The sequence below is a fragment of the Octodon degus genome, unplaced genomic scaffold (genome assembly GCF_000260255.1).
Source record: "Octodon degus isolate 3935 unplaced genomic scaffold, OctDeg1.0 scaffold00124, whole genome shotgun sequence".
Taxonomy (NCBI): Eukaryota; Metazoa; Chordata; class Mammalia; order Rodentia; family Octodontidae; genus Octodon; species Octodon degus.
Genome location: NW_004524700.1, coordinates 7422780 through 7434850, shown reverse-complemented (window position 1 = coordinate 7434850; position 12071 = coordinate 7422780). Strand labels below are relative to the sequence as shown.

At 39.0% G+C, this 12071-nt stretch overlaps 1 protein-coding gene and 1 pseudogene across 4 annotated transcripts in view; one reads left to right on the top strand and one right to left on the bottom strand.

Moving 5' to 3' along the window:
* Positions 1-1435: 1435 nt before the first annotated feature.
* Positions 1436-12071, bottom strand: part of Tnfaip8 (TNF alpha induced protein 8) — a 140199-nt gene continuing 129563 nt past the window's right edge. For 2 of the 4 annotated variants that reach the window (XM_023700554.1, XM_023700553.1), the window contains exon 2: positions 1436-2984. In XM_023700554.1, coding sequence (XP_023556322.1) covers positions 2419-2984 — 566 coding nt within the window. In that variant the 3' untranslated portion in view covers positions 1436-2418. Of the gene's footprint in view, positions 2985-3547; positions 3658-7861; positions 7881-12071 lie in introns of those variants that run through there. The other 2 variants (XM_023700555.1, XM_004640601.3) reach the window with 2 other exon arrangements.
* Positions 10539-11532, top strand: LOC101570591 (annotated as a pseudogene).

The following is a 12071-nucleotide window of genomic DNA, read 5'->3' as shown; positions in this document are numbered from 1 at the left end:
TCTCAATCGCCTTCTCAGTGCACCCCAGGGGTGGGGCTGGCACAGCAGGCCCGGGGATTGAACTCCTGGCCCCTGTGTCTGCCTAAGCAGGCGCTTTAATCCACTGAGCTGTTTGGCCGGCCCTATCTCCAGTTTTCAAGGCTGATTATTTTATTTTCCAGCAGGCTCCTATGTCCACAGAAGCACGGTAGCATTTATCCTGTGTTAGGTATTATAAATAATCTATAAATGGCTAAAAGACTATAGGACAGTGGTGAGAAACATACCGCATGCATGCCACAGCAGGCTGTTTATCACTGAAAGCTCTAAAAGGTTCACCATCACTGCTTTAGGAAAAGGTAGCCTAACATGTAAATACTACCATTCAGACAAGGGATTTGAGTACCCATAGATCTTGCTATCTTCAGAGTCCTAGAACCAATCGCTATAGATTCAGATGGGACTGTGCTCCTCCTTGCCTCCCAAAAAATTAAGGTTCCTTCTGTTGCCCTAAGCACATCTGATTGTTAGCCATCAGGTACAACAATTTCACCCCAATGTGCTGGGCAGATCTAAATTTCTTTTGACTTGGTTCTGCACATAGCTAAATACAAGCAAGAAACTCCTTTACCAACTGCCCAGAAACTTCGCCTTCTTTACTTCCGAGAGATACAGTACCGGACAGAATGGATGAAATCCATAGTTTGCATCTGATCACACTCTCAGCTTTTCCTTAGGAGGAAAAAAGTGGTCAAAGGTTGCTGAACCCCATTCATGTGTGACTTGGTATGTTATGAGGCTCAAGGGACCAACTCTGTCGTCATTATGCTACTGTTTCAAAATTCTAACAATCACTTACTGACTTTACAAAGTACAAATGTTAATATTAGGTCTAACTGTAGTGTCAGGATTTAATATCAAACATGGAGACACTTTTTGCCCTTACTACTCATCTTAGCCAAGCAAATGAGGGTCCTTGAGAAACTGACCACCCCTCTCTGGGCTGTGATCTTAAAGCAGAATCTCAACTTCTGGAATTTTCATTTATGGGATCTTTTATGGTAAGCTATATTTTAATGTCAGTTTACTGAAGGCAGGTAAATTTAACATCAGAGAGTACTCTTAATCATTGACACAGTGACAATGCGGACATTTAGTGCTGGTAGTAGATGGATCTGTTACTTCCTATATGATATATGGTCAGCAATTTTCCATTTCTTTTCTTTTTCTTTTTTTTGGTGGTACTGGGGATTGAACTCAGGACCCTGTGCTTGCCACACAAGCACTTATTCTACTGAGCTATCTCCCTGGGCCTCATTTCTTTTTTATAACAATAAGCAAATGCCCTTTATTCACACACCAAAAGTTACACAGAAAAAATACTGAAGTGGCTTAAAATGTAAATATTCTTTGGTTTACTCATTAAACAGCAAATAACAAAATACCAAAACCTTGCTAAATATAAAAGTGGCATTCTTTATTTATCAAACCTTTCAAAAAAAAAAACATTGAAATGCATTTATCTTCATGGTCACGTTCTTTAGCAAAATTTTTCCCTTTGATCCTTCAATCTCCTGAATTATTTTGATGGGTTCATCTCTAAACAAAGATTCTTGAATCTTTTTAGTTCTACTTGCTTGTGTTGTGCCCCTATCAGACTTATCTAGATTTTCTCTCTTGCCTCTTACACATGAAAGAGAGGTTAACAATGGAGATTTTATCAGCACATTTTTAGGATGTCAAGGGTAAGCCCTAAGGCAAGCATTTCAAGGCAATGAGATGCTATTACAGTTTTGAGAACTTAAGCATCACTGTTGGTACTACAAAGCAACACTCAATTTCAAAAGTATGTTATTATACTGGACACATTCATAATGTCTAGTATCATTCATTTCCACAGTTTTGATTTCAGAATACAGTTTTCTGAGGTTCAGTGTGACTGCCTCAGATATAATCCTTGAATATCAATGACACAACCTTTAACAAAGCATCTAGGGTAAACTTGAATATAGAATTGTTTCAAAAGAAGCAATAATAGCAAAAGAAAGCTCTTGGCTTTGAAAAAAAGGTACATGTATATAGTAAGGAACAAAACTGAATCAAAATAGGTAACTTTGTACATATTAGCCACCAACAATTGCTCTTTAAAAAAGTCATAAAGTTTGGAGCCACACTTATTTTCCTTCGAGTAACTCTACATTTGCATTCATCCTTCTCAAATCTGGTCCTCATTAAGAAGCTTTTAACCAGAACTTTTGGCAATATGTCTTTCTTCAAATAAAACAAGCCTCATAAAAAGGACTACCATTAATGTCTGACGGTTGAATTGAGCAATGTCTTCCTGAAATATGTGTGATCTTTAAAAAATTCTTTTTTCCTTCATGAATCAGCAGTGTCCCATCTTCAGATAAATCACAGTTACAGTCTTACTGCACTGGCTCATATGTTCTCTTCATCCAACATTTTGTTGATACCATCACAAAGTTTTTGTAAGTGAGGTTTAAAACTTCCAAAGGGATTATACAAAGCAGCCAAAAATTCACAATTTGAAAAATGATCAAAGACATTATTAACCCGTCCGTGTGACTTGGCGGTGAGGTGGCGCTGGATGATCTGATGGAGCATCTCCCTGCACTCGTTCAACAGCTTGGACAACACATTCCGGTCGAAGGTGTACTCCACCTGATGGAAGCTGACCACGGTCATGGCAAGTTGGTGAACTTTCTTCTTGAATTTCTCCATCAGCGCAAGCTCATCTTGATTAAACTGGTTATTCCTATACAGAATAGCCAGCTTGATGACCGTTTTGATGAGGTTTTTGATGATCCTCTCCGCCTCCTTCTTGTTCTGGGTGTATTCCTTGGTCACTCTGTAGAGCTCATCCAGGACCTCACTACTTGTGTCATCAATTAAGGTGGTGGCGATGGACTTGGACACCATTTTACCCAAGATCTTCTTCTGTGCCTGCACGGCCAGGTTTTTAGAATTAAAGACATCTGTGGCCACTGTCAGGGACAAAGAGAAAGAGACAGAAAGCATAAAAGAGCAGTACTAAGATAATCAAATTAAAACCAAACATTAGGGTATATTTTCTCATTTTCCCACTATTTGTGGTTTGCTTCCTGTCTGCTGATGTTTTTGTTCAGAAAACAAAAATATTTAGAAGCTTTTCTGTATTTCTGATACTATGTTCTCATTTGTGGGAATTAACAGGTTGATGAATAATTCAAATATTTTATACTTTCTGCTAGGTAGCCAATACTTTCTTTAGAAATTAAAGTCGGTAACTTTCTTGAAAACAAAAATAGTATGTCTCAAAGTGGTAAGATTTCATGAAATTTTTACCTTATTTAACTTTATAAAACTCATTAAAAACACAAAATCACCTTTATACTTGTCCCCTGGACAACAGCAACACAGAGCAATTTTAAGAAATTGATTTAAATGAAAGATAAATGGTAAAATCATGACATTAAGATGATAAATTCATAAAAAATCAAAAGGAAAGCCTTGTTCTACAATCCAGTTGTAAACAATCAAACTGCATAAAGCGCTGACTGGTACTCACCAGTCTAGTATCCTAAGCACCATGAATTTTAATTCTTAGAAGGCAAGTTTCGGAAGGAAATTCTCATTGGAGACTTCATTGCCATTCCCTATGTCTAATGAATAGGCCCACTGTCTTCTTTTAATTGTTACAAACTTTGAGGAAATAACATTTCACTAGCTAATGAAATATGCTACCTGAAAATGCTGAACCTCAGACTTTAATTTTGGAATGATCATAACTTTTAATTTGATTGATGTTTAAGACACACATGATAAATAGTTGTACATATTAAATATTAATGATACTATATGTAATGCTTCAAGATTACAGCCAGTGAGTGACAATGCTCAAAAGGGTTTATTCACTCTTTTTTTTTTTGGCGGAATCGGGGATTGAACTCAGGCCTTTGTGCTTGCCAGGGAAGCGCTTATTCCACTGAGCCATCTCCCTGGCCCCAATTCACTCTTTTGAGTGAATAATTCTACTACAATTTCCCCTACTCTGGGCAGGGTGCACTCTCAAAGCTGCTCTTCTGGAGCAACATTTTATCCCTGTTCGCTGAGGGCCTCAGAATTGCATTTCTCAGGGTGTCTACTCTACCTGTGATTCCACAGGTAACCGCTCTCTTTATATAATATGCCAGTGAATCACTTTAGGCTGGATCTTCAAAAGTAATCATTTGGTAATGAAAGATAAGAAGCCGAAATATATAGGTAGGAGTGAGTTATAGCATCAATAATATAGAATTATTTCTGGTTTGGACAGGCTAGCATCATTAAGAAGCAAAACTGTAGCTATTTTGAAATTCAGGATAGGAGAGCATGTAAAAAAGATTCCTCAATGTACAGCCATCATTTAGATGTGAAACTCAGGCACAGAGCAGCCACGTTAGATGTGAAAGTGGCTTGTGGTAAGGATACAGAACCAGAGACAAAAAGTGGTTCCTGATAGCCAGAATGTCATTCACAAACATATAATGTCATACATACAATGAAAGAATGTCTTGATTGAGCTATAAATGGTGCCCTCACAAATGTCAATATTTAAATACTTCTGAAACATGAAATGAAACTACAGAAGAACCAAAATATATTTTGAGAAAGAAAAAAGTGAAACTGTGTGAAAAGCAGCTAACTTTATGTAGGTCCCCAGCTTTTAAAAATGTTAAGCAGTAGTCTATTTCTATTCTTATTTCTGCAATGATTTGCAGAAGAAATTAAATTTCACACTGAAGAAGTTGTGCCAAAAGAAAGGTACTCATGTGGTTAACATAAAAAGACCAAAAGTAATCTTTCACCTTAGAATACCTGATACAAACTTCAAGAGATACACCTGATTTATACAGGAAGGGATATCCACACATTCCTAGATCACAGCAAATAACTAGGATTTCTACAATCTATTTGATATCAGGTTGAAAGGCTTTTCTGTTTTTAATCTTCAAAACATGGCCCAGGCTACAAATGCCTCATCCATGTTTATAGAGGCTTCTCAGATGGACGTACTATGTTCGGAAAACGTGAAGCTAGAGATGGAGGTATTCATCAGACTCCTCTGGGCCACATTTCTAAGGCCAGACTTACAAGTCTGCACCACTTCTCAGTTACTTTTCTTATTAAATCTCAACATCCTGTTTAATTTCAAACATAAAGAAAACAAGAACTCTATGGCACGGCGCTTTAACTTCCTGCAAGACAGGGTAAAAGGGCAAATCTACTGCTGACTGAGCAAGGCATTCTCTGTTTACTATAACAAGTCTGAACCAGAAAGGAAAGCTGATCACTGAGGTTTTCACATTTCTGTGAGCAGAGCTTCAAGCCCTACTAGGCTACACTTTCATTTTACCTTTGGTTATTCCAGGGAGTAGTCTTTTTAAATTAGGATGAAGATCTCTCTCCCTCTCCAATCACACAGTAGATTTATTTTCCACCATCAGAAAAGTTCTTCTGAGCCAACAGGGGTTGTGGTGGAGGGCTGCCGGCCAGGGATGTGTGGTTGATGGTTATGTGATTTTTTTTTTTTCCTTGCAAATGAACTGGTGCTAGCTACTCCAGCTCAGCCTCATCCATCACTTTCACATCCTCCACCAGCTCTCTCAATACAGGCCTGTGCCAACCAAGGTTTTCTTCAGTCTGTGCTCACCCTGTGTGATCTCAGTGCAAGCCTCCAGATAACACCTCTGTGCCAATGGCTCCTATGATTGTACGAGCCCAGCCTTGAGCTCTTTTACAGACCTACTTTCCAAAACCAATTAAAGTACTCTGTTTCTTTCTTTGTAGTTCTGCAGGAGTTACAGCTAAGCCTGGTCCAGAAACGAAACCTTGATCCCTGCCTTGGAAGTGTTCCTCTTCCATTCTTCAGTACCTCGGTTCTGAGTTTCCCTGTGGGCCATTTGCTAAAGCCAGAGACCCAGAGTCACTGGTCATCCATTCTCTCCTTACTTGGCCCATTATCAAAATTTTTCTATTTACATTCTCAGTTCTCTAAGTTCTCTCCACTTACCTCCATCTCCATGGACATCACCTAATCCAACCTCTTTTCTAATTTCTTCTCAACAGTAGCCACATTTTAAAAATGTAAATTAGAAAACGAAGCTTCACTTACATTCTTCACTAACTATTCATATCTTCTTGTTTCTCAAATCCTTGTTATTTTGCCTAGAATTACATTTTCTACCTCTTCCAATAAGCACCTAAGCTCTAAGAGCCAAAACTGTGCCTGTCTTGCTCACCTTGCCCTCTCCTAGGAGAGGAGGACCTGAAACACAGGCAGAGGTGAGTCCTCTCATCTCGTCACTATACTTAAGGACTTCTCAGTGAAAATATATTGGCCTATAAAATGGGAATTTTAAATACATGTATGGGTGTTTTGCTTGCATATTTTAAAAAGAAAAAAGTTTTTGTTTTACCTCATTAAATATGGGGCTTTCTTCCCTTCAGAGTGTGGTTTCTATTACTATAATCCATTAGTTATTTTAAAGAGGAAAGATTTGCTGTACACAAAGAGAAAACATTGAAGAACAATCATAGGAATATTTTGAGTCACAAGCTGTAATGCTTCTGACTTAATCTGTTTGAATATGTGGAATTTAAATCTGTGTTTAAATATATGATAGAGGAGAATCAAGGGCCCATCAAAGCAGCAGCTAAGATGTGCACAGGTGTTCCCCAACAAGAAGGTGCTCCAAGTATCAATTCATGATTTGCTCTTTTACCTACCAAGATTAATCTTACGCTTTTGGAAATAGAAACATAAATTGTTGATGAATGAAAAAATGATGCTGTATGTCAAGAACATACAAAGAATTATCACTATGTCAAAAATACCATGATTATTTTACCAAACAATAGGGAGTAATGTTATTTTACACCTCCTTAACTTACCTCCTTCTCTTTCTGGTTTAGTTTATTAACACTAGTCAGCACTGTTTGCTGTGAAGCCAATATCACGCAATCCTAATTTTAGTACCAACACTTACAAAGTTGGAGGTAAATACTGGTTTAAAAAAAATGCTGACCCACATATACAAGTAACAAAGGAGAAAGGAACAAAGGAAAAGTCCTTTAAGAACATTATTAATGAAAAACTCTGGTTTGCTGAAAATTAACAAAAAATCCCCTTAACTATTCCTACTAAGAATTTGCTTGTGGTATATAGTGAAGTATTCAAGTCACTTTCTTTACCACCTCACCGGCAAATATGTAATTTTTCACCCACCAAAATTATTATACTTGGAATTGTAAACAGTGCCTACAGAGGGACATGTCACCACAAATTCTTGCCAATCTAAATTTGACCCACTGGGCCCAGTATTAGGAAAGCTGGAAAAGAAAACAATCTGGAGAGCACATCTGGCTGCTGTGGTCTGTTAATAGTTTCTTTAAACAATTACACAAAACCTTAGCTCTCTTGCATCTGAATAACTCCAAATCTACATGGGTCTTGGTAAAAAGGCAGCTTTGGTAACAAAAACTAGCTGAAACAAACAGAAGTATTGTGCAAGTAATAAGCAGGCCAAGAGAGAACCTCACCACAAAGATCTGGCCACACTGAAATCTGGCCACACTGTAGAAGAAAAGCAGGAAAACCAATGGAAGAAAGGGAATGGAGGGTACACCTGGTAAAGTGAGGGAAAAAGAGGGGAGGGAAGAGAGAAAGATAGTATAGTATGTGGGCAGGGGCCACTGCCAGCAGAAGCAACAGGTGTTAATGGAAGGAGGGCTGGCCCTGGAAGGGTCAAAAGCTATGACCCAGGCAGCAAGCCAGAGGCAACCTTTTCATTCAGAGAAAGAAGACTAGTACCAGGCGCCATAAGCCCCAAACTGTACTTACACCCCACAGATGGAGAAAGTGTTGTCTTGGGAGAATCAGTACATCTGGGGGCCTTAACCTGATCTGCACATGCATTCTGGTGTGTCTTTTCCTGACCCCAAACGATTAAGAACCACTGATATACATCAACACAGTGACAAGCCAATTTACTCACTCCATGCCTGATACAGACACAGAAAATACACTCACTTAAAAAGGCAAAACATTAACAAATATGTATGTCAGAGAAACTAGTGACTTTGGAATTCTTTGGGTTTCTTTTCAGTGGAGTACTAGGAATCAACAACAAACCTTTTTCTGATTCCTTTTTTGTCCTGTACTCTGCTACTTTGCAAATCTCTAAGTTGTACAAAACTAGTACTACAAATGGCTGTGCACAGAGTTACAAACACAGTCTGCTGTGGAGCTGCAGCAGGCTCCTGATTTCCTTGTTTGGCTGTGAGTTGCTCTTAGGAGTCTTCTTTGAAGTCTAAGACATATGGATCCCTCACTAAGAAAAATCCTTGATATATCTAATTTGTATTTGTGTGACTCATGTGTTTATCTTCCTAAAAACACCTTTCAACATACATTAGAATTTTTTATGAAAATATCTGAAGAGCTTGCAGTCCAAGCCTTTAGTGTACCAAGTGTCCTTTTTCTGTGGTAACGTAGTCTCTCAGAGTCCTAGAGAAGCACAGCATACTTTCAAAAGTCCAAAGAGCCTGTAGTTGATGGTTCTGTGAAGTGCCATATGCTCAGGGAGCTTTACTGACACTTTCTCATGTGAAAGCTCATAATAATCATCCCTACCTCTTGGCATTGTTCCTAAGACAAAATGATCAGAGACCACCTGAAAGTGTCACACAGTGCCCATCACAGAGCAGCCTTCTCCACAAGTCTGAAAAGCACAACTAACTAAACTTCGTACGCATCCTGCTGCCCTTTAGTACCAATCACATCTGGTCAAATGCTCCCTCAGGAAGTATTTTAGAGCTAAGAAGTGCAGTGTCAGGTGGAATGTGAAGACACTTCCCATAGTTCAGCTAGTGAGATATTATTTCCTTTTCTATGATGACAGTTAAAAATATAACATTTAAATTCTTTAGAAGGCAGTTTCTTTTTGTAATGTGTGGAATCTCTTGGTAGCAACACAGTCAACTCAAGGACTGATAGGTAGTGATGGGTATTCTACCTTGAGAAAACTGGCCTGTTGACTACGGAATTGAAGCCAACCACAGAAACACAAAAGGGGAAACAGTTTCCACATCCGTGCCAAGCTATGTGGCAGTGGTAAGATGCAAATGGAACAGGTCAAAAATAAAGCCCAAGTGAAAATCCTCAGCTGAAGCACAGCAGCTAGTAAGACCCTCCCAGGAGAAGGACACTGTCTCTCCCTAAAGTGTCCCAAAGCAGCACAGGCCTAAGGGCAGGAGAGGAAGCCCCTTAAGGACAGCAGCAGTAGAAACCAAAGGCTCAAAGTCAAGAGTCCTGGGCTATAAACTTATGAGCAATTACTTGTCACTGAAACTCAACTTTTCTCGTCTGCTGAATGGGGGCCAGTTCAAGCTCACCTGGCTTACATGAGATTTAATAAGTTATATATTCGACCCAGAGTGCAGGCCCAGTGTGTGAGTGAGACGACCCGGGGCCCGCCAGATCCTCATTTAACCCAGAGCACAGGCCCAGCTTGTGAGTGAAACCACCCAGGGCCCACCGCATCCTCATTCGACCCCGAGTCCAGGCCCAGTGTGGAACCTGTAGCAGAACTCCCTGCAAAGAGGCTAGAGGAAAGATGCATCCAGCTGATTCAGTAATGGAACAGCTTGCCAGAGTGGCACAGAGGGTTCAACTCTAAGGGCTACAAAAGGAAGAAGTAGAGCAAAGCAACCAGATCCAAACCACACCCACCTGGAGGAATCTGAACTTCATAGATTGGGATCTGGTGCTAAGGTAATAACTCTATCTAAGCTCTAAACCAAAGGGCAGATGACAGTGCTATAGAAAATGACCAAGAGAAGGAATAAGATGCAGTCTCAGGCCCCGAGCCCACCCAGAACAAATGCAGAAAACACTAGCATAGAAGAAGTTGGAAATCACATGCCTGAAATCTCTGAAATAATAGCATCTGAAGTAAAGAAACAACTGCAGAAAGGTATAGAGGAAATCAGATCAGAAATAATTTCTCAAGTTAAAAAAAGAAATGATAACTATAATGAAAGAAGTACTAAGTGCTTCCTTCTAAAGAAGACACTGATAAAAAAGTAGAGCAGAATATAAAAATGATGGAATCCTTGAATAAGCAACACAGGAACGAAATAGAATGCATGAAGCAGATCCAAAGTGATATACAGGAAGTTAAAACCTCAATCACAAGCTGGCAAAACTGTTTGAATGAAAATGAGAATAGACTTTCAAATCTTAAAGACACCATTGCAGCTAGTGAAAAGTAAGAAAAGATCTCTTAAAAACAACTAGGATACAGAAAAAAATAATTCAATACCTGCAAGACGATGCAAAGAAGAACAATGTGAGACTAATAGTCATCAATGAGAAGGAAGGAGTCAATGCAAATGATGTGAAAACAATATGGAAGTAATAGCAGAAAACTTCCCAAATATGGGGAAACTATCTGACATTCAGTAACCAAAGCATATACAACTTTAAATAACATCAACCCAATAAAAAACACACCCAGATGGGTGACAAGGTGTTCACCAAGGAGCTGGACCAGTGGGTCGAGCAGCTGAATGAGTGCAAGCAGCTGAATGAGAACCAAGTGCGGACCCTGTGCGAAAAGGCTATGGAAATTTTAACAAAAGAATCAAATATACAAGAGGTTCCTTGTCTGTGGAGATGTACATGGCCAATTCCATGACCTTATGGAGCTCTTTAGAATTGGTGGAAAATCACCAGATACAAACTATCTATTTATGGGCGACTGTGTAGACAGAGGTTATTATTCTGTGGAGACTGTGATTCTTCTTGTATCATTAAAGGTGCGTGTTATCCAGAACGCATTACCATACTGAGAGGAAATCATGAAAGCCGACAAATTACCCAAGTAGGTTTTTATGATGAATGTCTACGAAAATACGGAAATGCCAATGTTTGGAAATATTTTACAGGTCTCTTTGATTATCTTCCACTTACAGCGTTAGCAGATGGACAGACATTCTGCCTCTATAGTGGCCTCTCTCCACCCATAGATACACTGGGTCATATAAGAGCCCTGGATCATTTACAAGAAGTTCCACATGAGGGTCCAATGTGTGATCTCTTATGGTCAGACCCAGATGATCGTGGTGGATGGAGTATTTCACCACGTGGTGCTGGATACACATTTGGACAAGATACTTCTGAAACATTTAACCATGCCAACGGTCTCATACTGGTTTCTCGTGCCCAACAGCTAGTAATGGAGAGATACAATTGGTGTCATGATCGGAATGTGGTTACCATATTTAGTGCACCCAATTACTGCTACCATTGTGGAAACCAGGCTGCTATCATGGAATTGGATGATACCTTAAAATATTCTTTTCTTCAGTTTGACCCAGCACCTCATCGTGGAGAGTCTCATGTTACTCAATGCACCCCAGACTACTTCCTGTAAATTCCTCCTGGGAAAAACTGCCTTTGTATGTGAAAGTACACCTGGCTTTTAAAAATATATTTAAAAATTTAAAGATGCGACAGTAATCTATGTTTCTGTAACAAATTGTGATGTCTTGGCATTCAACCACATCATGGACCAAAATGTGCCATACTAATGATGAGCATTTAGCACACTTTGAGACTGAAATTTAGCACAGTATATTCTTCTAGATTGGTCAACCTAACACTTTGCCTGCTGTATTTGTAGTAACTATTTTCCTCTGGACTATTCCAGCAAAAAGGTAACTAACTACTTTATCTCCTTTTGTGCTTATTTGGAAATTTTAGTTATAGTGTTTAACAAACATGGATTTATACAATTTTAGTATATGTGCTGCCGAAGTGAACACAAGCATGGATTAATACAGTTGGAATTTTATTTTCAAGAAAAATTCACAAGCTGACTTCCATTTAATCCATTACCCTTTATGTTATTGAAATGTTTAATTAACTGAAGAAAAGATCCTTCCTGGAAGTATGTTGTCATAACATTAAAGAAATGGCCCTTCATTTCCATTACTGCTTTATGTTGAGCTACATGTTTCTGTACATTTGTCATGACAGTGCTTGCAAC